Source organism: Antechinus flavipes, chromosome 1, assembly GCF_016432865.1.
Source record: "Antechinus flavipes isolate AdamAnt ecotype Samford, QLD, Australia chromosome 1, AdamAnt_v2, whole genome shotgun sequence".
NCBI lineage: Eukaryota > Metazoa > Chordata > Mammalia > Dasyuromorphia > Dasyuridae > Antechinus > Antechinus flavipes.
In genome coordinates, this window is record NC_067398.1 from 616,390,303 (window position 1) to 616,418,092 (window position 27,790).

The 27,790-nt window shown below is 34.9% G+C and overlaps 1 protein-coding gene and 1 pseudogene across 1 annotated transcript in view; both read left to right on the forward strand.

The window, feature by feature from the left end:
* FER1L6 (fer-1 like family member 6) overlaps positions 1 to 27,790 on the forward strand; it is a 258,649-nt gene that overhangs the window by 61,792 nt on the left and 169,067 nt on the right. The window contains exons 6-7 of the mRNA XM_051971065.1: positions 3,344 to 3,406; positions 25,943 to 26,021. Coding sequence (XP_051827025.1) covers positions 3,344 to 3,406; positions 25,943 to 26,021 — 142 coding nt within the window. The remainder of the gene's footprint in view (positions 1 to 3,343; positions 3,407 to 25,942; positions 26,022 to 27,790) is intronic.
* LOC127544431 (THO complex subunit 4-like) lies at positions 14,996 to 16,964 on the forward strand (annotated as a pseudogene).

Consider the following 27,790-nt stretch of genomic DNA (forward strand, 5'->3'; position numbering starts at 1 on the left):
CTGAGCCTGATTTTAAAGCACAGTGGCTAGAAGTTAACTAGAAATAAATCCCAAGAAAAAGAGAGTGTAGTATAGAGTCAGGAGCATTGGATTTGGTTTTGGAAGATTTGATCTTAAAATATGCTTTGTCAGTTTATAAACCATGTGCCTCTGAGAAAATCACTTCCACCCTATTGATTTGTCTACAAAAGGAAGCATTGTGATAGGATGGAAAGAGGATTGCCTTTGGAGTCAGAAAATCTGGGGTCATATCTTGTCGCTGACAATGCTCATGTAATCTTAGAGAAGTCACAGTCTCTGCGAGTCTTACTTTTCTTGTAAAATGAGGATGTGGGATAGATGGTTTCTGATTCTTTGATTAGATAATTACTGATATCCCTTTGAGCCTGACTTCAAAAGAGCCTTTCAGTTTTTTCATCTTTTACATAAAACTAATAATAATTGTAACAGCTACCTCACAGAGTTTATATGAGGAAACAACTTGGTAAACTTTAAAACACTACATAAATGTGAGTTGCTATTAATGAAAGATAGGTGGCCCAGTGCATAGGACCCCAGGATTGGAGTCAGACTCATCTTAATGAGTTCAAAATGACCTCAGATATTTACTAGCTGTGGGACACTGGACAAATTGCTTCACCCTGTTTACCTCAGTTTCCTCATCTGTAAAATGAACTGGAGAAGGAAAGGGCAAATCATTTCCTATCTGCCAAGAAAACCCAAATGGGTTCAATAAGAATCAGACACAATCAGACACACATGAACAAAAACAAATTTATGAAAGGCAGAGTAAGTGGATAGCTAGACGATTCAGTAGATAGAGTGCTAGACCTAAATTCATGGAGAACTGAGTTCAAATCTCATTTTAGATACTTACTTGCTATGTGGTCTTAGCAAATTACAATTAATTTCAATTTCTTCATTTGTAAAATGGGAATAAGTTACTTTAAGGGATAAAATGATAACAATATTTGTAAAATACTTTGCAAATCTCAAAGCACTATATAATATTATGTATTAAATAATTATATATCATTATGATATTCTATCATGTTATTAAAATTATGATACAACATTGGACAGAAAACAGAGCTATTTGAATCAAAGGATTGAAATCTGAACCAAAAAGAATAAAGATATTATTTTAAGCAATAATATGGTAATTTTGGTCTCTTCCCCAAAATTAGGCTCTTATCAGTTTGCCTAGTTATAACTCTCTCTCCCTATTTGGGGTTAACTGTTTCTAGTCTCTTTCAGGCTAAGAAAATAAGTCCATTAAAAATTATATGTTCAATAAAAATTAAGAGAGAGGGCCCAAGGATTAAAGTGATTAGCTCTAGTGTATGGGCTTTGTAATTGATGTTTGAGGAAATCAGAGGTCTTTTTTTTTTTTTTTCACTTATCTCTGAGTTCAAAGGTGGATTTCCAAGAGTTGACATTACCAGAATCCTAATCAGTAGTTGTATAAAGGTATGTTTTACTTATGGATCTGAAAGATAGTAGAAGTTAGAATATTTCCAGAGTTAGTTAATATAGAGAAACTTTTGAAAAGATATTGAAGGTATAAGTGAGGTTTACAAATAATCCTGTATATTTGGAATTAATTTTGTATTATTACATATAAAGTTAAATTATTAATACATTAACAAATCATCAATAAATATAATTTGACATAAATAAATATAAATATAAACTAATAAATTCTATAATAGACAAAATTTCTTTTAAAAATGTAAGATAATATAAGTAAATTATAAAAATCTCCCCTTATGTGCAAGTTGATGTAGAATTAACTCTCCTATATGAGCTTTGAATGATATAGCAAACATATCACATCTTCCTTGTTCACTTCCACTTTTTCCAAAAGATTTTTACAACCTTGGGTTTCAGACTGCAAACCGAGAGTTGGATTCATGTTTTGCTGGGGATTAGAGGGACTTTAGAGACCATTTAATTCAACACCTTTATTTTACAGAGAAGTATTCTGAGACCTAAATTATTTCTATGTTAACTATTGGCTTAGTATTATGTTTAAATACTTGCGTATGAGCCATTGGGCTCGCATAGGTTTATTCAACAACAGTTTGCTGCTGGTAGAATTGGGGATTGTGGTAGGTGAAGGCATTTATTAAAGATGCAGTTGCTGATTAATATTCCAGGAAAAGAATAAAATTTTATGCTATAATATTGAATCATGGATTATTAGATTGAGAAATGTAATTGAGATTAGATTATGCTTCCAGCTTTCAATTTTATAGATTAGCAAATTGAACACCAAATCTTACATTTAAAGGGCTTGAAGCCTAAATTAATGGCACAACTGAGATTCATTTACACAGGTCCAGATTCCTAGCTATTGTACTCCAACATCCTTCCCCAGAAAGATGGTATTTCTTTACATAACATGAGCATTATAGAATATTTATTAAACATTCAACCCATTTGATTGTAGCCTTTTCTAAATCTTAATAGCAATTAAAAATATTTAATAATTAAAAAAAACATCTAGAGGCAGTCACTTGAAGTAATTCAGGTATTTATTTAATTTTGAGAACTAGATAATGGGGAATCATAATTATCTCTGTCAAGTATATTAAATAGCATGAGTTGTTAAGGAAATTTGGGTGCTATCAAATGAGCTACGGATTTCTCAGCCAGAGCTTTCCAGAATTTTATGGTTCACAGAAGTACTACAGGTAGGCCCTGAAATCCCCAGCCCTTTCATCCACAGGACCTGATTCTTTGTTGTGTTGCTTTCTATCAGCAGAACGCTAATCCAAATCTTAGTTTGCAGCTTAAAAACCAAAAGCTGCAAAAATCTTTTGGAAAGAGTTTATGGAAATGAATAAGTCTGGGATTGCTTGCCTGAGGAGACAGAAGCCTGATTGCACATTAAATGGTGCAAAACTAACTTTTATGTGCCTAAAACACAGGTGATCTCAACAACAGGTGCCATGATGCTTTCTGTGTAACTTTTGGGAATGTATAATTTTTGGAATAGTAATATTGACTAGACATATAGGATTTTTATGGTTTACAGATTACTTCAAATAGATTATTTCTTGTTGCTTTCTCAGATCTTTGTAAGGTAGATAATATAGTCAGCAGAATCTTCATTTTATAGATGAGAAAATCTAGCCCCTTACCCAAAGTGAGTAATCAGTAAATAACAGAGCTGAGAATCAAACTTAGATTTTCTGTTCCAATTTTGATGCTCTTTTAATTGTAAATGAGATGCCACTTTTCTCTTTTGAATGTCCTGGTGAGTAAGATAGGGATAAAAAAATTAAAGAAGGTGGCCTGCTTCCAGTCATCAATGTATATATCTTTTTTTTTTAAACAGTATTTTGTGTTTGACTTCATTGGACCCCAAGTACATCTTTTTGACAAAATCATCAAAATCTCGGTAAGTGTGCCATTCATTGTGTCAGCTCTGTCTCATAAAGGGAGACTAGGTCATAAAAGTGTGTATGTTCTCTAAAGGCTAAAGTGTAATATTGAGTTGGTCATAGAATGGGCATTGAGAGACTAGCGTCTTTAGCTTAAAATTGCTTAAAAAGTGCACTTTGGAAATGAGAGAAAAAAATTCTATTGAGAAGAAAGTACCTGTGGTTATTAAAAGCACATTATAACTAGCAAATAGAACAATTTAATTGAAGCAGGCATATTAAGAAAGCATGGATATTAAACTCAGGCTGCAAACTATCTCCTTGTGGGGTATAGTTTTTGTTTCTCAGAGTTGAAAACAAGATTCATTTTCTCTTAATTTTATTTGGAATATAAACAAAATTGAGATAGGTAACCTAATTTGTTTTGGATACTCTCCCACCTTCCCCTTTAATATTTCTCTCAACTTCTTTTTTTCTACTATACCACTTTCATGTTTCTTACGGTTTCTGATTCTCTTTCTAACAAGCTTAGTTCTCAAAGGGCTATCCTCAGACAAATGAAGACCTAGGAAAGAGTTTGAAAAGGTCAGAGTCACTCACTGAATCCAGGGCCATCACCAGTCATCTTGACTTGAGTCTTGCCACTGGACTCCACCAGCTCTGGAAGAGTGAAGCTGATGACTGTGCAAATCTCGCCTACTTAAATTCAACTCATATGCAAGATTCTTTCTTTCTTCTTTGTTTCTTTCATTGTTTTTTTCCTCCCTCCCTTTCTCTTTCCTTCTTTCCTTCAAGTGAAAGAAGGAAGGAAGGGAGGGAAGGAAGGAAGGAAGGAAGGAAGGAAGGAAGGAAGGAAGGAAGGAAGGAAGGAAGGAAGAGAAGGAAGGAAAGAAGGAAGTGAAGGAAGGAAGTGAAGGAAGGAAGGAAGTGAAGGAAGGAAAGGAAGGAAGGAAGGAAGAAAGGAAGTGAAGGAAGGAAGTGAAGGAAGGAAAGAAGGAAGGAAGGAAGCAAGAAAGGAAGGAAGTGAAGGAAGGAAGGGAAGGGAGGAAAGGAAGGAAGGAAGGGAAAGAAGGATATCCTTACTTTACTTCACTCTTTCCTTCCTTCCCTTCCTTCCTTCTTTTCTTCCCTTCCTTCCTTCACTTCCTTCCTTCCTTCCTTCCTTCCCTTCCTTCGTTCACTCCCTTCCTTCTCTTCCTTCTCTTCCTTCTCTTCCTTCCTTCCTTCCTTCCTTCCTTCCTTCCTTCCTTCCTTCCTTCCTTCCTTCCTTCCTTCCTTCCTTCCTTTCTTCTCTCCCCACTCTAAGCAGTTAGAACTTCCCCTCCAACTCACCTGTCCTTCATTTTGCATATACCTGTGTATATACTTATTGTGTGCCCTGAGAGAATATGAGTACTTTCAGGCCAAGAGTCATTTTACTTCTTTTTTCATATCTCATTTTCTAAAAATTCTCCTCTCAGGTTCCCTAGACAATCATATACAATTCATCACATGCAACTTGAAGCTTGCCAGAATTTTTTTTTGGTAAGGAAAAAATAGAAAAAAAGGAAAAGGGGACAAGAGTGGTCTTTTAGATCTCTTTTATATACAGAGAAGCAGCTCCTCTAACAAAGGTCTGGTCTAATAAGAGTTTTAGTCAATGTGATCATCTTGGGACTAGTCCTAATTACTAGAAACCAATCCCTATGAAGGCCCCAGGGGACAAGGTAGAGGAAGAATTTAGAATTGAAAATAAAATACAATGAGAAAAATCTCAACTTGTTACAAATATATGAGTTTTAAATTTATCATTGTTCCAATGTTTACACACACACACACACACACACACACACACACACACACACACACACGTGTGTGTATGTAATCCCTTGATTAATGAATTCTTCATCTCTGGAGGTCTTCAGGAGAAATGTAGATGAGTACTAATTGAATATATTTTAGAAGGCATTCAAAGGTGCAACTATATGACACAGTGGAATAGAATTCTGGGCCTGGAGCCAAGAACACTCATCTTGAGATCAAATCTGACCTCAGACATTTATTAATTGGCAAGTCACTTAATCTTGATTATCTTGGTTTCCTCATTTGTAAAATGAAGTGGAGAAGAAAATGGCAAATCACTCCAGTATCTCTGCCAAGAGAACCCTAAATGAGGTCATGAAGAGTTGATCACAACCAAACAGCAACAGAAAGAATTCAAAGAAGTTAGACTAGGTGATGTCTAAATTATTTTCTATGCAAAATATTTTATGATTCAATATAATGGATCCACCACTAAGGTGATTTAATTACAGCTTCAATTTAATATTTACTAAGTGCCTGTTTCCCCACACTGAAAGAAAAACAACAAATGGAAAAATACAAATAAATTACTATATAGAAATCAATTATTGTTATTTATTGAGGACAAGGGCCACCTTAAATTTAAACTTTGTATATTTCCCAGTATCTAACACAACATTCTGCTTAATGAAAAGGAGGGGAAAAAGGCTAGCTTCAAACTAGCTAATTTACTGTGGCAAGTAATTGTTTTCTACTCAGAAGTTGTCTCTATCTTCTTAAAAAGGTGACAATGGGCACATTTATATTCTATAGGTCAAGAGGGAAGCTCTTCAGATTTTTTTTTTGATGGTAGGGGTTAAGCACTCCTGACTAACCTTCTTTATAGATTGTGGATTATAGATTTGGAGTCTATATAGACTTGAAGAGTCCTTGGAGACATCTAGTTCAACCCCCTCTTTTTACAGTTAAGAATCTGAACCCACAAGCAGTGGGGTCAAATTCAAATAGAAATATGTCCTAGGAGACCCCATTTTGATATTTGAAATTCATTTGTGTCATTTGTATATGACTCTTTGCAAAGTTTGCAAATTAAATAATTTAAAATAAAAATAAGGTAAACAATGATTCAAATCTATAATGTCATTGAATCTTTGCAAAGGAATTGCAAATCTATCTCAAGATAGATTTCTGGGGTTGAGTTTAGTCTTTTTCAACCAGGTCTGATTGTTTGTGATTGCATTTGGGGTTTTCTGGGCAAAGAGGCTAGAATGATTTCCCATTTCCTTCTTTTGTTCATTTTATAGATGAAGAAACTGAGGTAAACATGGTTAAGTGACTTTCTCAGGTTCACATATCTATTGTGTGTCTGAGGCTAGATTTGAATTGAGGTCTTCTGACTTCATGCCCCACACTATCTATTAAATTACCTACCTGCCTCTGCCATATTAACATGCAAAGCCACATATACTATCTATATTGTATTGTATTTGCACTCAACATTTTGTGGGTGGCTAGTGAGTGACACCATGCACTAAAAGTTATTATACCTTGATCAGGATTATATAGGTGATAAGAGAGGCAAGATTGAAAGCCAGGTGTTTTGACTTCAAATCCATTGTTCTTTTCATTATGTGTGAATAGGAATCCCCTCTATAATATCCTTGATAACTTGTCTTTGGCATTAGAAAACTGATTTCCTAATGAGGTAATTATTTCAATTTTGGAAAGTTCTAGTTGTTTGGAAATTCATTCTTATATCAAAAGAAACTATAATTGATGAATAATAAGGGAGTAGTTAAATAAATTATGGTATATTCATGTAACAGAATACCATAACACAATTCAACTGAACAAACATGAGGAATACAAAGAAATATGGAAAGACCTTAATGAAATAATGCAAAATTTATAAAGAGGGTCAGAAAAATGGAGTGTGTACTAACTATGCAGCACATGAGGAAAAAACCAGAACATAAAACAGAAGGTATTTGTTTTTTAATGGGGGATTCCAAAGGACTGAAGAGGCTGAAAAAAAAATGAAACTTTAATGGTAGAATTTTAGGTCTCATTAGAAGCAGTGGGGAAACTCATCTGAAGAAGGGAGCTCTGAGATCTCTAAGTACTTCATAAAATTAGGAGATCAATATACCCAGTCAGTTAACTAGCTTTTATTAAGCACCTGCTATGTTCCAGGCACAATATTAAGTGCTGATGATCACCATCCCTATTACTGGACTATCATTATGGAAGGCCTATGATATGTAACTTCTTACTATTCTAAATGGCCTTAGTTGAATACTATTAAAAATTTCATTCAATATGACATTAACTGCCTATACAAATAAAAGTACAGATTATTATAATAAATCAAAATGCTTATAAGTTGTAAACTATTGTTAGCAATGATCCTCCCATTTATGAAATTAAAAAGGCAGAATGAATTACAATTAGACATTGAGAAAATAATATTATCAAACAGAACAAACGTGCAAAGATGGGAAGTCTGCATCGTTTATGTGACCTTGGGGCACTTCATCTATTTTAATCTAAGTTTCTTTATTTGTAAAATTGGAATGTCAATAACATCTGCCTTACCTAGCTCACATGGCAGCTACGTGGCATAGCAGATAGTGTTTGGCCTAAACAGGAACATCTCAGTTCAAATATGCCCTTAGATACTTACTAGCTGTGTGACCCTGATCAAATCACTTAACTGTTTGCCTCAGTTTCCTCATCTGTAAAATGAACTGAAGAAGGAAATGGTGAATTACTCTAGTAAATGTTATATAGATGTTAGCTGTATTATATTATAGCATTTGATGTTCCAAAGCACCACTCTGCAAGTGTCATGTTTTACAGCTGAGAAAACTGAGGTTCTGGGAGGTTAAAATGACATCCACAGAACCACAGCTAGTAACTATTGGTGGGAACCAGGATTTAAACCTGGTCTCTTGTCTGCAGGATCAGTTATGTTTCTAATGCCCTGCTCCTGCAGAGAGCCCAGAATAAAAATTTATATGGGAGATATCAAGGAGAAGAAATGGTGGGGTAGATGCTGTTAGGGTTCCAAGTTTGTATGAAAGATGGAAAATAATTCCACCCTGCAGAAATACCTGCATCCATTCTGTTCCAAAGAGATTCAACTTTAGTTTCCACTCCTTTTCATCCATTCATCACAGTTCAGAAGTCTCATTTAATACTGAAAAAAAATCATTTGAATTTCTTGCATTTCATTTTGGCACCAGCTGTCCCAGGGCTGATAAGAGTAAATGAAATATACTTCTCTTCTTTCTTAAGCTTTAGGGGAGAAATAGTAGTGACTGTGAGCTAAGAGGCTTTGGAGTATCATCTTCATAATAATGCTAAGGCAGTTTTTTTTTCTTCTTTTGAATTTTGTTGAACTTATTCTAAAGGAAAAACCTACCTCCACTCATTTCCCCCACTCAACAGTTAGTATAATAGTAATATGGCACATGGTCTTTGCTAAATTTCTAGATTCACTACTTCAATCATTCATTGAATTTATTTATTTAATTGAGTGATTTGTTAATTGCTATGTGCAAGGTACTGGAAATTTGGAGGGGGCAGGAAGAAGGAAATGTGATTTAATCAGTGTGCTACCATAGAAATAGGGCTGAACTTGGAGGCAGATGTCCTGAGTTTGAATTTTGTTTCTGTCATTAACAAGTTGGGTGAGGCAGATTATTGAATATATATACAAATTTAATACATTCAATATATAAAAATATAATATAGTTGCAGGTCAAATGCTAAGCACTATGGTAAACTTTGGAGATTCAAATTAACAAGTGGGGCAGTAATTGATCTCAGTATAAAGGAATGAAGATAATAACTAAACATTCACATAGCACATGTTGTGTGCCAAATACTATGCTAAGTGCTTTATAAATATTACCTCATTCCATCCTTGAAAAATTTCTGCAAGTGCCATTATTATTTCCATTTTGCAGTTGAGGAAACTAAAATATACAGTGCTTAAATGGATTGCCCAGGGTCACAAAGCTATTAAGTGTCTAAGGCTAAATTTGAATTTAGACCTTCCTGATTCCAGATTCAGTACTCTATCTACTGAGCCACTTAGCTATTTGAATAATTCTCTATCCTTAAATGAGCAATGGGAGAGAAGAGAAACACATTCATAACTAAGCAAATAAATGTGTGATTAGACAAATCAATGAAAGAAAAGGCCTTTTAAAACCATTTACTCTGAGGAGCAGAGCCAAGATGGCAGGGAAGACACACACGTCATTCTAATCTCCTCTCCTGCTTTCACTATTATTTACCAAATTCAGCCTCAGAAATAGTGCTTGACTGGTAAAATCTGCAAATACTGAGAGTACTACAAATTACCAGCTGAAGATAATCTGGAAGATCTCCAGAAAAGGTTTGTCCTGATTGGTGAGAGCAGGCCAGCATAGGCAGGGAGGCAGAACCAGAGGCTAGCACACTGAGCGTACCAGGGTGGGACTGTCTCTGTGGGTGGAGATTTTGCAGGACTTTACCACAGGCTGGCTGCTCTGCTTTGGTTGCAAAGCAATATATCAGCAGAGAAGTTACAAAAAAGCCAAAGGTAGAGAGTACTCCAAAAAATGCCAGAATCTAACAAGATCTGGCTACACCACCCAGCAATGGAAGTGACTCAGCACAGACTACAGCACAGCTGTGCAACCACATTCTGCAGCATGGGGCTTTTGTCTGGAACAGTCACAAATCTGCAGGGGGTGGGGGGAGGGCTCTGCCAGGGGCAGCTACTGATTGCACAGTGGGGTTCTGCCTGGGGCAGTGACATTTTCACTGCTCAGCTGCTAGTCCCAGGGCAGCCACTAATCTGTGCAGCAGGGCTCTTTCCAGGACACTTCTGCAGCTCCCTACTCTTAGCAGCCCATTTGCAGGACATCTACTGCTCTGCAAAGGAAACTGATAACCTCCTTGCCCTGAAGGCAGACCCTAAGGGCTTTTTAAAAAAATGGGTAAAAAGCCAAGCATATGCTAACCATCTTTAGCTTCCATACAGAAAGAGAACAGGTTTTCAATCCAGAGGAGACTAATAGTAGACAGTCTCCAGATCAAACCCCAAAGGGGGATGTCACCTAGTCCCCATCACACAAGGCTCTCCTAGAAGAAATTATAAAAGATCTTAAAAGAGAGCTAGAAGAAAAATGGGGAAAGGAAAGAGAAGCTCTGCAAGAGAGTATGGAAAAGGCATGTAGCTCACTTAAAGAAAAAATTGATAAAGTGGAAAAAGAAAACAAGTTCCTGAAATGTGAATTGGAAAAGGTAAAGAACTCCCAGGAAAGTAGAATTTGTGAATTGGTAAAAGAAAATAACTCAGTAAAAAAAAAAAATTAGTGAAATGGGAAAAAATTCCATAGAGCAAAACAACTCATTTAAAACCGCAATTGGACATATACAAAAAGAAGTCAAAAAAGCTAATGAAGAAAATAACTCATTAAAAATCAGAACTGAACAAACAGAAATGAATGATTTGTTGAGACATCAAGAATCAGTCAAGCAAAACCAAAAAAATGAAAACATAGAAAAAATGTTAAATATCTACTTGGAAAAACAACAGACATGGAAAATAGATCTAGCAGAGATAATCTGAGGATTATTGGACTTCCTGAAAATTATGATGAAAAAAAGATGCTAGACACTATTTTACAGGAAATCATCAAAAATAACTGCCCAGATGTAATAGAATCAGAAGGTAAAATAGGCACTGAAAGAATTCATCAAACACCTTCTGAAAGAGACTCAAAAATAAAAACTCCAAGGAATATTGTGGCTAAATTTCAGAATTATCAGACTAAGGAAAAAATGTCACAAGCAGCCAGAAAAAAAAAAAAACAATCCAAATACTAACTGCTTCCACTTTAAAGAATGGAAGGGCTCTGGAATCTGATATTCCAAAAGGCAAAACAACTTGGAATGCAGCCAAGAATAAACTACCCAGCTAAGCTGAGCATTTTTTTCCAGGGAAGAAGATGGACATTTAATGAAACAGGTGAATTCTATTTGTTTCTAAAGAAAAAACCAGAGCTAAACAAAAAAATTTGACTTCTAACTATAGGACTCAAGACAAGCAGAAAAAGGTAAAAAGAACTCTTGAGAACTGTATTTCTATTATGGACATACATAAAGAATGCATGTATAATTTGATTTTACTGATATAAAAAAGGGAAGTAGAAGTGGAAAGGGGATAATATCAGAAAAATTGAAAAGGGGAGATAAAAAGAGGGAAACTATATCTCACAAAGAGACAAAGGAAACCTATCATATCTGAGAAAATTTAGAAGTGGGGTGGGGGACACTGTGTGAATCTTACTCTCATCAGATTTGGCTCAAAGAGAATATAATTGACATATTTGGTTTACAGAGAAATTTCTCTCACTGCATTAAAAAATAGGAGAAGAAAAGGGAAATGGAAAAGAGTAATAAGGGAAAGATATAAGAAAGGGGAAGGGACTTAAAGGGGGTGGAAGGGATTCTAAAGAGGGAGAGCTGCGTGAGGCAAGTGGTGCCCATAAGTTTAATACTGAGGAGTAGGATAAGAGGGATAAAAAAAAAGAAAAGCATAATCTGGGGATAATAAGATGGCAGGAAATATAGAATTAGTAATTTTAACCATAAATGTGAATGGGATGAACTCTCCCATAAAATGTAAGTGGATAGCAGACTAGATCAAAAGCTAGAACCCTACAATATGTTGTTTACAGTAAACACATTTAAAGTAGGGAGATACATATGGAGTAAAGGTAAAAGGCTGGAGCAGAACCTATTATGTTTCGGTTGAAGTCAAAAAAGCAGGGGAGCCATCCTTATCTCAGATCAAGCAAAAGCAAAAATTGATCTAATTAAAAGAGATAAGGAAGGAAACTATATCTTGTTAAAGGGTAGCATAGACAATGAAGCAATATCAATACAAAATATATATGCAGCAAGTGGTATAGCATCTGACTTCCTAAAGGAGAAGTTAAGAGAGTTGCAAAAAGAAATAGAAAAACTATAATAATGGGAGATCTCAACCTTGCACTCTCAGAATTAGATAACTCAAACCATAAAACAAATAAGAAAGAAGTTAAAGAGGTAAATAGAATATTAGAAAAGTTAGGTATGATAGATCTTTGGAGAAAACTGAATGGAGACAGAAAGGAGTATACTTTCTTCTTGGCAGTTCATGAAACCTACACAAAAATTGACCATATCTCAGTCCCCCAGGACAGCCACCAGGAGCCTGACTGAAAGTGGAATGAATCTTGTCTAGTCCTTGTTGGCTGTTATATACTCCATAATCATAGGTGTGAATCTTGTAGAGTTATATTAAGTACTAAGTACATGTACTGAACTAGAGAACTATTAAGCACCATGCTAAACTAGATAACCATTGTCTTTATCAACTTCACTAACTTAACACCTTATAAGAATCCTTGTTTTAGAGTTCTGGCCCATAACACTGGCCCATAAGAATCCTTGTTTTAGAGTTCTGGCACAGCAGCTCAAGTTAAAGGTTTTATATTCAGGAGTGTACAGGTAACCAAGCTTGGGTTTCTTTGTTAAAGATTTCACTCTAAGAGCCCATATTTTCACAATGTATTTCTCCTCCTTTCTTCTTTCTTTCCTTTCTCTACCCTATCCCAACCTCCATTATTCAGTTCCCACCAAGTGTTGGATTCCCTCTCCCTACCACATACATCCTTTCTCTGAAACCCAAAGTCCTATTTGATTTCATCACTTGGATCCACCAGTCATTTCCTAATAGCCACTGGTTGGGAGATTTTTACCTTGCCATTTCTCTCCAGTATTCTTTTAAGAAGAATTTTTGTTCTGGCATGTTGTAATAGCAAGAGTCCTTGTCAGAGATCCTAGGTTTGAGTTTCAGTTCTACCATTGAATGACCTTAAGCAACTTGACCTTTTACCTGCTCTGATTTAATAACAAAGCTGAAGCTAAATCCTTTGACTCCAAATCTAATACTTTTGCTTCTGTGCCATTCTGAGAACAAATATATCAAAAGAATATTCCCATTATTGTTGTTGCTCAGTTGACTCCACGTGGGAATTTCTTGGCAAAAATATTAGAGTGGTTTGACATTTCCTTTTCCAGCTCATTTTGTAGTTGAGGAAACTGAGGCAAACAAAATTAAGTGACTTGCTCACAGTCATACAGTTACTTGCTGAGGCCAGATTTGAACTCCTGAAGATAAGTCTTCCTTGCTCCAGATCAAGAGCTCTGTATCTTATATAGCCTGTTAAAAGTAAACACTCATCAATATTTTAAAATCCTATTCTAATTGAGAATTGCAATCTGCTTCCCTATCACACTTTTTTCTGCATGGAAGATGAATTAATTTGACTTTTTAAAGTGATGATTTGTTCTCTCCTTTATAACTCAAAGCAATGAATATAATACACATTTTGGATAAGAGAAAAAACGAAACCAGTATAATAAATAAGGAATAAAATAGAGCCCATCATCTTGAAAAAAAATCACAGAATTCTATTAAAGGGTTTGGAAAAGTTAGCATGGCTTAGTGGGATAGAATACTGGGATTGAATCAGAAAGATTGAGGGTCAAATCTTATCTTTGACACTTCTAATAATTTAATCTTTAATGCCTCAGGCAATTCTTTAGAATTTATCTGCTATGGTTATAGATTTGGAGCTAGAATCATCTAGAGTTAGGGGCTATGTAATGCAATTGTCTTGTTTGATAGATGGGAAAGGAATATGTGACTTATTAAAAGTCACTCAAGTAGTATTAAAGTAGGTAGATTTTCCACTGGTGAAAGAAGTTCCTACACTCTAGATCCCTACTGATAATAAAGTCACAAATCATTCACACATGTATAAACATATGTGTATGTATATATGTGTTTATATATATATAAACACATGTGTGTTTGTATACATTTGTGTGTATATAGCTTAGCAAACCTAGAAAGAAATGTCCCATTAAGTTGGCAAAAGGGTAAATGAACAAAAAAAATTCACAAGAAATCTTTGGGATTAGAGAAACACCTAAATAATCAAATTGAGAAACTCTATTTTAAAATACTATTATCCTATGATCTTATGAAAAAGAAAGTCAAATAGCATTCTTTAAGAATAATGTACCCATTCAAAAAAGGGAAATGAGGAAAACCAAGAAAACATTGTATACAATAGCAGCAATATTGTTTTAAGAATGACTTTGAGAAAATGTCATTTTGACTATTATAAATATTCAAATCAAATATAAAAGATCTATGAAGAAAGTTATTATCTGCATCCAAAGAAAGAAATGGTAAATAGAAGTATGTAGAAAATAAATTTACATATATGTGTGTAAAGGGCAGGAACCCTGGAGAAATATACCTAAGGTTCAGTATGATTGATTTAACCTTACAACAAAGTGTTAATTCAGTGGAAGTGATAAGACAATGGTCATTTAGTTTATACCTACTTAGTACTTAATATAATTCTACAATTTGACACCTATCCTACAAGATTCATACCTAAAATGATGTACTTAGAGTATATGAGTTAAGAAATCTGGGAGGAAGACAGACTCGAAGATAAACACCCTCGTGGTGGCTGTACTGGCTCCTTCACTTCTTTACTGAGATGAGAGAAAAAATTGAACGTTTCACATATGTATATATTTATATATGTAAATATATATTTTGTGTCTAATGGTAGGCATCTCTAGAATGGAGTGGGAAAGGAAAGAAAAAAATTAAATAACTATTATATATTTTTTAAAATTATATTTTTTATATTTTTTAAAAAATATCTAGTTGTGGGGGTTCATGCTGAGGCCCCAATTCTGCCCCAACCATGGCTGACAAGATGGACATGTCCCTGGACGATATCATTAAACTCAACCAGAGCCAGCGAGGCAGATGAGGTGGGGGCCAGGACTGAGGCCGAGGCCAGGCCAGGGCCCAGGGTGGCCATGGAAGCGGAGGAGGGGGGTGCAGGTGGCAGCCCGCGTAAGCTGAGGCAGGGGCACCATCTGGAACAGGCCATCCATGGCCCACAGAGGCACCCAGGGCAGCAGCAGGAACCAATCTGCACCCTACAGAAGACCAAAATAGCTTCCAGAGAAGTGGCAGCCCAATGTGTTTGACAATGGCTTTGGAGGCAGGGCCGGAGTTGAGACCAGTGACAAACTGCTGATCTCCAAGCTGGATTGTGGGGTCTCAGATGTGGATATTCAGGAACTATTTGCTGAATTTGGAACTGTTAGAATCCTAGTGTTAACTCAATGGAATCGATACAATGCTTATTGGTTCACACATTAGAGCAAATCCTTACAAGATGTTAAGCCACTAATATTGATAGAAACAATGCTAAGTTAACACCTTTGAGAGTTCACACATTAGCTCACACATTAGTTCACACGTTTGGGAGATTTCAGGGTTCAGTATGAAATATCCAAATTCACACCTCTCATAATCCCACTCTTAGAGGAGGAGTCGACCTTTGAGTTTATATCTCTAAAAGAGCATAAAAACAGCTGAGCTCAGTTAGGAGAGTTCAGTTGAAAAGATTGAGAGTTGGAGATTGAGAAGCCACAAGTCAGAGTTGAGCTAGAGGCAGAAGCTGAAAGAGCTAAAAGACAAGCTGCAAGAGCTCTTGGAACCAAGCAGAGATATAGGCCTCTAAGAAAGCTAACTGGGCCCAAGGAAAGAGGTAAGACTTGGAAGGAGAAAATAAACATTTGGATTTTATCAGCTGGTTGCATTTGAAGTGATTATTGATCTGAACTGAAACTAAGGCTGCCTCCAGAAACCTCCCCAAGAAACCTGCTCCCAGAGAGAACCACCTTATATTTTTTAAAAAAGAAGAGAACACCATAGGAACTCTGAAGAAGGCAGCTGATTGTTATGATCGGTCTGGCTGAAGGTTAGAAACAGCAGATGTTCACTTTGAGTGAAAAACAGATGCTCTCAAGGCCATGAAACACTATGATGGTGTCCCTTTTGATGTTAACCCTATGAACATTCAGCTTGTTATATCACAGATTGCTATACAATGAAGACCTGCAGAGGTGGAATGACTAGAAACCTTGGCTCTGGAGGTTTCAGTGGATGAGGTGGCACCCGAAGAGGTGGTCGTGGAGTCATTTGAGGATGAGGCAGAGGGACTGTAAGAAATTCGAAACAACAGCTTTCCATAGAAGAACTAGATGCACAATTGGATGCTTATAATGCCACGTTGAATACCAGTTAAACTAGCCAACATATTCCCTGCATGGAACAGGATCCAGGATTCTCATTCTTTACCTTTTTTGCTGGAATGCAGAGTAGAGGACTGTGGCTCTGCTATCAATGATGGATTTGTTTCTTTCATGTTTCGAACATGCAAAGGGTTTTTTTGTTTTTGTTTTTTTAATTCTGAAACAGACCTGTTTTGTACCAAGTTACTTTGGGGATAAATTTTACTGGTTGCTGTGGTGGAGAAAGTGGCATTTTCACCTTTGCCATAATAAAACAGAAATGTGGGTAGAAGTGAAACTGTTTGCTTTATCCCACTGCTAGTGGGCTGTGTAAGTGGAGCAGAACTTTCATGTCCGAGTTGATTGCTGAATAGACTGGATGAATAACCACCATTGAGGTTGTTATTTGGTTACCATGTCATTTAAAAATGGAATCTTATTTTGAGAATCCAAATCCTGGCCCACATGTGCACAGTGGGTTCTCATGTGTTTAGAAGTAAGGTTCAAAAGGATGGATTGGTTATGAAAAAATCATTGTACATTTATTCAACAAAAGATAGTATTGAATATACTTTTATGTAGGGGATAAAAGAGGTTTCCCATCAACATTTGGAACTGTGAAAAGTAGTTTGATATTTCATTGCTTTTTCTTCATGTTCTAAAACAAATCTTAGAATTTACTTTAAAAATAGCTAGTTGTAAATAGTTGAAGTTTCATGTTCAATCATCTTTCTTATTATACTATGTTATAGAAATGCTTGTTCCATAAATTTAAGAAAATAAAAATTAAATTAAAAAAATAATGCCCACTGGGCATGGTAGTGTATGCCTATAATCCTAATTTTCTGGGAAATGGAGAGCCAGGGATCTCTTTAGTTCAGCAGTTCTTAATTATAGTGGGGATTAAGCTAAATGAGATTTCCTCACTAAGTTTAATATTAATGTGTTGAGCTGCCAGAAGGAGGAAAACACTATGTTGCCTAAGGATAGGCAAAATGATCCAGATCAGAAACAAAGTCCATCAAAACTCTTATACTGATGAGTGGTGAGATCAAGCCCAGTAGTACCTGTATTTGCAGTCTAAGTAAGATAAGAAGACCCATGCCTTAAAAAAATGCAAAATAAAATAACATAACATGCTTAATGAAAATGATCATAAGGAGGGTAGAGACAAGAATTAAAATAATTTGAGACATAGAAAAAAATTCTAATCTATCAATTAACATTTAATAAGACTATTATATTTGGGCCCTGTGCTAAAAACTAAGGATACAAACAAAAGGATTTGAAAAGATAATACCTGAATTTAAAGGTGCTCACAATCTAATGGGGGAAGACAGTAAGGAAACAAATATTTACAAATAAGTTTTATACTTGATAAATAGGAAATTATCAACAGAGGGAAGATAGAAAAATTAAAAGAAATTAGGGAAAGTTTCATGTAGAAAATGATATATTAGTTGGTACTTAAAGGAAACCAGAGGTGAGGAAGGAGAGCAATGGACACATGGGCAAGCAGGTAAAATGCCCAGAGTCAAGAAATAGAATATCTTATTTGTGGGACAGCAAGACACCCAGTATCACTGGATCAAAGAATATATGGCTAGGTGTAAGATATAAGACTAAAGGAGAAAGTTAGGTTATGCAGGGATTTGAATGCCAATAAAGGATTTGACATTTGGTCCTGAAGGTGACAGGGTATTTATTAATGGGAGGTGAAGAGTGACATTGGAGAGGAGAGGCAAGTTTACATGGTTGGACCTATGCTTTTGGAAGATTATGTGCCATAGGGCAACATTTCTACCTTCATTATCTTTGTCATCAAGTGATATGTGTAAGAGGGAAAGATAACAAAAGCAATGAAGGCAAGATTTATAAGGTAATAAAGAAACTTGGTAAAAGAGGAAACTCAAACTTAATATATTATTTATCTGCTTGCTCATTAATTCCATGAGAAATATAAAATAGCTAAAGAAGGAGTAAATAAGTATACAGACCATTATTAAGGCATATAAATATAGATAGAAAACTGAGAATTATTTAAGAGAACAAAATAAAAGAAATCCTTTTTAGTAAAAGAAAAAATAAGCAAAAAAATGGTAGGGTAGGTCAGGAAGGTTGGGATTTGAATTAACCACTTAGCGAGTAGGAGGGGGAAAAGAAAGAAAAAATAGATGAAGGATTAGATAACTAAATAAAAATAAAAAAGAAGAAATAAACTTAGTAAAACTCTAAAACTAAGGAAAACCTAGACAAATGAAGGGGAGAGAAATATTTGAGGAAAAGTGAGACCTAGGAATAGGTTGATTTAAAGTACATTAAGCAAAACTAGTCACACATACAAAGTTCTTTATTAAAAGTAAAAGGAACCAAAAATATCAATTAATTCAGAGAACACAGTCAAAAAAATCCAAATATAAAGCTTAATGGTGAAATCTTAAATAATGGGTGTACTGAAGAACAAGTCATTGAAACACTTAATAATCATGTAAAAGACAATGATATTGAAAAAACAACATACAAAATTTGTGATACATCCAAAGCACTCTTTCTGAAGAAAATGACATCTTAAAAACTTATAGTCATTAAAAAGAAAAAGTGAATTGAACATACATTTTAAAAATAAGAACTTACAAAATAAATGCATTCCAAGTCATCACAAAAGAGAAAAGATTGAAATTAGAGGAGAAACAGATAAAAATAAAAACAAGCAAACAAAAAAGACTACAGAAATGATAAACAAAACTAAAAGCTTGTTCTATGAAAAAAAATGAAACTATTAACAATGGATTAAAAAGAAGGCAGAAAAATAGCCAATAAAATAGCAAGTGAACTAGGTGAATCAGAACAAAGCTAGAAAAACAAATCAGAAAAAATGATCAGTACTTATGCATAATATTATGCAAAAAACCAATTAACATAAAACATAGAAGATTTTCTTCAAAAAAAGTTCTACACTAAATGAATGGATAGATAATCCCATCTCAGAAAAGAAAAAAAAAGTTAAATGTAAAGTAACTATGAAAGGAAGAAAAATATAAAATATAAATAAAATCTTGTCAACAATACCTTGGTCATTATGACCAAGTTAGATTTATCCTAGTAAGATCCAAAATATATTTCAACATTAGGAAAACAATCAGTATATTTAGTCACATTAACGATACAACCATATAGCATGACATGATTAACTTGATACATTAGAAAAAGCCTTTGACAAAATATAACACTAATTTATGACTTTAAAAAAACTCTACAAAGTACAGGTAAAAAACCCTATTTTTAATATCCTAAAAACTGTGTAAAACTTAAAAATAACATGCCATGGAAATAAATATACAAGAAGTTTTCCAAATAAAGTGTAGAGTAAGGAAGTCCACTCTCCCCAATATTATCTGGTATAATCCTAGAAATGCTAGTAATAGCTAGTAATAGTAAAAGATTAAAGAAAGAAATTAAAGTGCAAATATGGACAAAAGAAGCTAAAACTACTTCTGTTTGCTGAAGTTATTAGAGTTTACTTAAAACATCTTGGGAAATTATGAAGGAAACTAGATGAGGTAATTAATAGCTTCAGCAATGTTTCAGGCTTTCAAATAAACTTACAAACAACATTTCTAACTGATAATAATAACATAATCTAAGGGAGAAGAGAAACTCCCATTAAAAATCACTACAAAATTCACAAAATATTTGTGATTAGTAATTTTGTTATGCAAAGGGATCCTTAATTAAAGAACCTCTCCAAGGCAATTCCAATAAAGTTTGTATATAAAATGTCATCTGCATCCAGAAAAAGAATTATGGAGATTCAACTCATACTATGTTCACTTCTTTTTTCTGATTTTTTTCTCTCCCATGGTTTTTTCCTTTTGTTCTGATTTTTCTCTCTCAACATGATTCATAAAGTAATGTGTATTTTTTTTTAATTTGGAGTTAACTAGATGATGCAGTAGATAAAGCACCAGCCCTGAAATCAGGAGAATCTGAGTTCAAATTTGGCTTTAGCCACTTAACACATCCTAGCTGTGTGACCGTGGGCAAATCACTTAGCCCTAATTGCTTCAGGGAAAAAAAGAATTAAAGGACCTGAAAATAAAATAAGATAGAATTTTCAAAATTTAGATAATAAAAATGGTAGGAGGAGGAGATATTAAGTAACCATGTAAATAATGGAGAAATATTCAGTATTTATAGGTAAGCCGTGCTAAGACAATAAAATGGCAACACTGTCATAGTTACTTTGCAATTTTAATATATATTCAAAGGCCTGTGTTATAGAACTTGATCAAATAATAACAAAATTTATTTATTGGAATACATATAGAATATTAAGAGAAATAATGAAAAGTGGCAAAAATGAAAGAGGATTAGCATCTTTAGATTTCAAATTATGTTATTATATAGCAACAGTTGTCAAAACCATTTGATATTGGTTTTAAAAAATAGCTAAGTAGATCCATGGAACATCCTAGAGGAAGGAGAATCAAAAATAATGAAACTCAGTAACCTAGTTTTCACTAAGTCTCCATATATCATTTTGGAAAGACATTTTTGATAATAACTGCTAAGAAAATTAGAAAAAAATCTTGTAGAAATTATATTTAAATCAATTTCTTACATAATTTTCTATGTTAAATTCAAAATATATGTGTGCCCTGAGTATTAAAGGCCATATCAAAAATAAAGATATTTTACCATTAACATAAAAAACTAGAAAAGAAAACAATATATATATTTTAAAGCTATGGGTTGGAGATATTTTGTTAACCAAAAAAAGGGAAAGAGGAAGTTATAGAAGATAAAAAAAATTGATTTCATTCAAAAATTAAAAGGAGAAATTGATAAAATTGAAAGTAAAAAAAAACTATTGGATTAATAAATAAAATTAAGAGATGGTTTTATGAAATCATTTAGTATTGGCTAAGGAATAGATCAGTTGATCAGTGGAATAGGTTAGGTTCAAAGGACAAAATAGTGAATAACTTTAATAATCTAGTGTTTGACAAACCCAAAGACCCCAGCTTTGGGAGTAAGAATTCACTGTTTGACAAAAACTACTGGGGAAATTGGAAATTAGTATAACAGAAACTAGGCATTGACCTACACTTAACACTGTACACCAAGATAAGGTAAAAATAGGTTCATGATCTAGGCATAAAGAATGAGATTATAAATAAATCAGAAGAACATAGGATAGTTTACCTCTCAGACCTGTGGAGGAGGAAGGAATTTGTGACCAAAGAAGAACTAGAGATCATTATAGATCACAAAATAGAAAATTTTGATTATATCAAATTGAAAAACTTTTGTACAAACAAAACTAATGCAGATAAGATTAAAAAGGAAGCAATAAACTGGGAAAACATTTTTACAGTCAAAGGTTCTGATAAAGGCCTCATTTCCAAAATATATAGAGAATTGACTCTAATTTATAAGAAATCAAGCCATTCTCCAATTGATAAATGGTCAAAGGATATGAACAGAGAATTTTCAGATGATGAAATTGAAACTATTTCTACTCATATGAAAGAATGTTCCAAATCACTATTGATCAGAGAAATGCAAATTAAGACAGCTCTGAGATATCAGTATATACCTGTCATATTGGCTAAGATGACAGGAAAAGATATTAATGATGAATATTGGAGGGGATGTGGGAAAACTGGGTCACTGATGCATTGTTGGTGGAGTTGTGAACAAATCCATCCATTCTGGAGTGCAATTTGGAATTAGGCCTAAAAAATTATCAAGCTATGCATACCCTTTGTTCCACAGTGCTACTACTGGGCTTATATCCCAAAGGGATCTTAAAGAAGGAAAGGGACCCATATATGCAAAAATGTTTGTGGCAGCCCTTTTTGTAGTGGCTAGAAACTAGAAATTGAGTGAAGGCCCATCAATTGGAGAATGGCTGAATAAATTGTAGTATATGAATGTTATGGAATATTATTGTTCTGTAAGAAATGACCAGCAGGATGTTTTCAGAAAAGCCTAGAGAGACTTACATGAACTGATGCTGCTTGAAATGAGCAGGCCCAGGAGATCATTATGTACTTCAACAACAATACTATATGATGATCAATTCTGATGGACATGGCTTTCTTCAACAATGAGATGAACCAAATCAGTTCCATTTGTTCAGTAATGAATAGAACCAGCTACACCCAGCAAAAGAACTTTGTCATTACAGAATGCTACATAGCATTCCTAATCCCTCTATTTTTGTCCGCCTGAATTTTTTATTTCCTTCCCAGGTTAATTGTACCTTATTTCAAAGTCCGATTTTTCTTGTGCAGCAAAATAACTGTATGGATATGTATACATATATTATATTTAACATATACTTTAACGTATTAAACATGTATTGATTCACCTGCCATCTGGGGGAGAGGGGGAAGGGAAGGAGGGGGAAATTTGGAACAAAAACTTTTGCAATTGTCAGTGCTGAAAAATTACCCATACATATATCTTATGAATAAAAAGCTATAATAAAGAAAAAATATGATGGTAATGTTCCAAGAACAAATATAACATTTACTCTGTGCTGAACCCTGTGCTATGTTCTAGACATTCAAATAGAAAAAGCAAGACAGTCTCTGTACTAAAAGAGCTCATCTTCTAAATGGTGAAATCAGCATATAAATGAAATTGCAACTTTAAGGCAGGTAAAAGAAATCCCACTGTCCTTAGATTGCATTATAGATCATATGACAGGGTCCAAATGTCTAGAGGATGTAGAAGCTGGACTGTGGTGAAGGTTGGAGGATCTTAGGATGCAGAATCAGGACAGATATTAAGACCTGGGGATCTTCCATCTCAATGGGAGTACTCCAATTGGGAATTCCATGAGGAATCAAAGAGATCAGATGGGTTTTAAGAACCCTAGAGCTGCGGAGTGGTGAAGGGCAAACAAGTGGGAAGGGTAACCCTACTTCCTATGATAATGAGTCTTTTTTCCCACCGTGCCAGTTCAGATGGGTCCTGGGCAGTCTGGGGCCAGAAAGGGAGAGAAGGAAGGAAGTTACTTACAAAATAAATTCTTAATGATTTCTGGAAGAAAGGAGGACTCATATAATAGGAGTTTTTTTAAAGCCTCTTGAAGGAGGTAAGATTGAGCAGAGCATGGAGGGGATGTGGAACTTGCAGTGAAAGGAAGGCATGGTAGGCATCCTAGGACATTCTGAGCAAGAGGAAAGAATGCCAGTTTGAAGAGAGGTTTTGGAACCATATTATGGATTCCTTTGGTAGTCTGACAAAGCCCATACTCCTTTTTTAGAGTAATATCATATAATTTAAAAATAATTTATTAATTTTCTTTTTTTAATTAACAAGTATTTAAAAAATTAATCCTTGCTACTCTAATTTGTTTATGATGGAAACTTTTATATCTAGATCATGTATGTTTTTGAAGTTTATCTTGTGTGATGACCGTGCTAGCACCCAGGACACCCCAGAATCAATTGGAGTCAGGATAAGCAAAAATCCTTAGTCTTTAATCTTGGTCCTTAGATGCAGGATTGAACAGGATGGAAGCAGAATTTCTGTGACTGCCTTCTCCCTCATCTACTGCCAAGAGTGGCCCTGGTTAGTCTTATTCCACCCCCTAGTCCCTCCTACAATCCTCTATATACACCAATCATTGAGGCAGCACAGGATAGTGGGAAGGACCATTTCCCAAGCATATGCCCATAGAGTATTGTCTAATCGGTAGTTAGCCTCAAGTGCTCAACAGTCCTGACCTCAGTGCATCCCAATAGTTTCAGCCCTCTACAATCTTGGTGTAAATTATAAGGTGTTGGTCTAAACCTATTTTATACCAGACAGCTGTTCAGTCTTTCTACCAGTTTTTATAAAATAATGAGTCTTTCTCCAGTAATTAGGATCATTAGGTGTGTCAAATGCTACAGTACTCTATTTAATTGCTTCTCTGTATTATATAGCAAATCTGTTTCTTGCCTCAATATATTTCTTCTTTTTTAAACCAGTACCAAGTTACTTTAAAGTTTACTGCTTTGAAGTACAGTTTGACATCTCATACTGATAGATCCCTGTCCTTCCTACTTTTTCTAATTATTACTCAAGATTTTTTTTTTTACTTTTTGTTCTCCTATATTAATTTGTTGTATTTTATAATACATTTATATGATTTGTTGTTGTTTAGTAATTTTTCCATTATTTCTGACTGTGACCTCTTTGGAGTTTTCTTTGCAAAGATATTGGACTAGTTTGCCATTTCTTTCTTCAGCTTATTTCATAGATGAAGAACTGAGGCAAACAGAGTTAAGTGACTTGTCCAGGGTCACATAGCTAGTAAATGTTATATAGTATTTTTGAAGGAATTTGGCTGGTACAGAACTGGATAAGTAAATTTATAGGTAGGAGTTTCATCTTATATTATTATCGTTTTTATTCTTGTCATGGATCCCTTTGACAGCCTATGGCCTCCATGTTGGAATAATGCTTTTTGATATATAAAATACATAGACTTACTTCAGGAAACCAATTATATTTAAATGGTTCTCAAAATATTTAAAAAATAAATTCACTGACCCCAGCTTAAAGACCTCTGCTTGAAGTACAGAGTATTTAAGGAAGAATAATCCGCAATTATGAATGGAAAAATAGGCTGGAATAAAGTTGGGGAGGGCTTTATATGTCAAACCAAAGATTTTGTTTTCACTTGGAGGCAGTAAAGAGATACTGATGATTCTTGAAAAGAACAGAAATGTTGTCAGACCTCTTAGCAAATGAAAAATATAAAAAGATCCTGCTTTTAAGGGTCTATTTGATAGAAACCTTTGCTAATTAGCTGTTCCTCTCTTCTCTATTAGTATTAATGTTTCTTCTACATAGTGACCTCTAGCACTTTTGTGGGGGTGGGGGAGGAGGGGGAAGGAGGATGGGGATTTCTACCTTGACTGTTTTTTGTTCCATTACTCCCTACCTTGTAGTCTTGGCTCTGTACATATCAAGTTCCTGTTAATAGTAAAGAGCTTACATTTTACTGAAATCTACACTCAATACCTCTTCCCCATGAACTACAATGTTAATAGTATTCTCCATTGCATATTTTTCTAAAGTATTTTTTGAGGAGGGCACAAGGAAATCCCTATTTTACCTTAACATTGCCATATTGCTCCCTGCCTTGTAGCTTTGTATCAAGTCCTTACACTTTTTCTATATTTATAGTGAGGCTGTTATCTTTTTTTTAAACTTTGGATCTCTACTGTCTTTTCATGGAAAAGGTAATATTTAAGAAGTTGGCATTTGGTCCGTTCCTTGAAAGAACATTTCTAAATGTTTCCCTCTCTCTTTTCCTTACCTACTGAGCCATTCTTTGTAACAAAGAATAATAATAATGATTCAATAAAACCAGTCACATTGTGTTTATGATATATGTGGTATTCCACATACTTAGGCTTTCCCCTATTTAAAAATCTTTTCTAGCCTGTGATTTGGCATACATGGATTATTGTGCCCTAGATTATCATGGAAGATAAATCTGGGATTATTGACTGCTCACTAATTTTCATTTCTTTTCTCCACAGGTCATGCACAATAAACTCATAGGAAGTCTGCTGATTGGATCCTTTAAAGTGGATCTGGGCACAGTTTACAACCAGCCAGGTAGAGTAGAATTTTCTCCCTCCTTCTTTCTATTTCTCTTTCTCCCTTTCTCTTTTCCTTTTTTCCTCCCCCACCTTCTCCCCCTCTCCTTCTTTCCCTTCCCCTTCTTTTTTTCTCTTCCCCATTTTCTCTCCCCATCCCACCCTTTCCTCTTATCCCCTTCTTCCACTCCAACCTTTTTCCACTCTTACTTCCTTTCCCTCTCTCTTCTCCCCTTCTATCTTCTCTCCCTCATACCTTCTTCCCCTCTCATCTTTTCTCCTTCCCCATTTTTCTTCCTCCCCCTTTTTTCCCCTTCTCTTCTTCCCTCCTTTCTCCCTTGTCTTTCTTCCTCCCTTCTTTCTCAGTATCATCATCATCATCATAAAGCTTCCCAAACCTATAACACTTCTAGTTCTCCCATCTTCTACTTCTTATAGCTATTGACCCACAAACCTTTGGGGTCTTCTAGTCCAACTCCCATATTTTAGAGATGAAGAACCTTGAGATCTAGAAAGGGGAAATGAAGAGATGTCATGGTACAGGATAATCTTATATACTATATATGCTTTTGAGAGATTTGAACTAGATGATCTCTGGGTTCCCTAATATTTTGTATATTACAACAATTCTAGATGTTAGTTTTCTATGAGTTTATTTGATGCTCACAATCCTGTGAGGCTGTGTGTCATAGTAGATGGAGACATTGACTGAGGCAGGAAGATCTAGATTCAAGTCTTGTGTCTGGCAAATACTGACTGTGTGACACTGGACAAATCACTCACTCTCTCCATTCATTCACCAACAACTCTTTAAGAATGTAAATTGCAAAAAAAGTACCAACTTGCTTTGGTAAAGAGAGTTTCCTTTTTCTGGTGTTTATGTCTTTTTTAAATTACAGGTCTATCCCTTATCACTTCTGTGAAATAAGTAAAACAGAAACATTAGCATTTTCCCTACTCTGCTTTCTTTTTCAATTAAGGAAACTGAGGTTCTAAGGGTTAAAAAATCACCTGCCCAATGTTACATATCTGATGAATGGTCTTATGATTCATTAATTTCTGTCATTGGGTATTATCCATTATGGTAGAGGTACTCCCAAGAGGCCTAGATGGAGTTGTGTTCATTTTTGGAGGAAAAAGTTGCCCTACTCTTCTTAAAACCACTGTAATTTTCAATTCTTATTACTCCAGAGTACTCTACTGCCATGATGAGAAATGACAGCCCTTTACAAGGACCACAGGATATAGAGCAGGGATGCTTCAGGACCATATGCATGACTACTCAAAGCTTACAGTAAGCAAGGAGAAAAATTAATCAACAAACTTTCAAAAGTCTGTGCTCATGGCACTGAATAAACAGAGAGGAAAAATGATACAAGGAATTTAGTATCTAAAAGGGGGTTGTTGAGCATATGTAAAGAAGTAATACAAAGTAGAATAGAAGAAAGGAAAAGGAGAGAGTGAGATAAACTGATCTAGAGAAATATGATAAAGCAAAAAAGATCACTTTCATTTAGGAGATCCAGGAAGGCTACAGCTTGAGCTGGGCCTGAAAAAAAAAGAAGAGGTTTTCAATAAATAGAGATGCTGAGGTTGTATTCTCCAAATATTGAAGATGCCCCTATGTAAATACACAAGATCTGGAAAGGGTAAGACATGATTAAGGACAGATAATAGTCCAGTTTGGCAGGAACATAGAATGAGTAAAGAATAGGTAACAATGTGAAGTAAAGCTATATTGCTGATTTGGAATCAGATCATGAGGATCCTTAAATGTCAGGTTGCCAA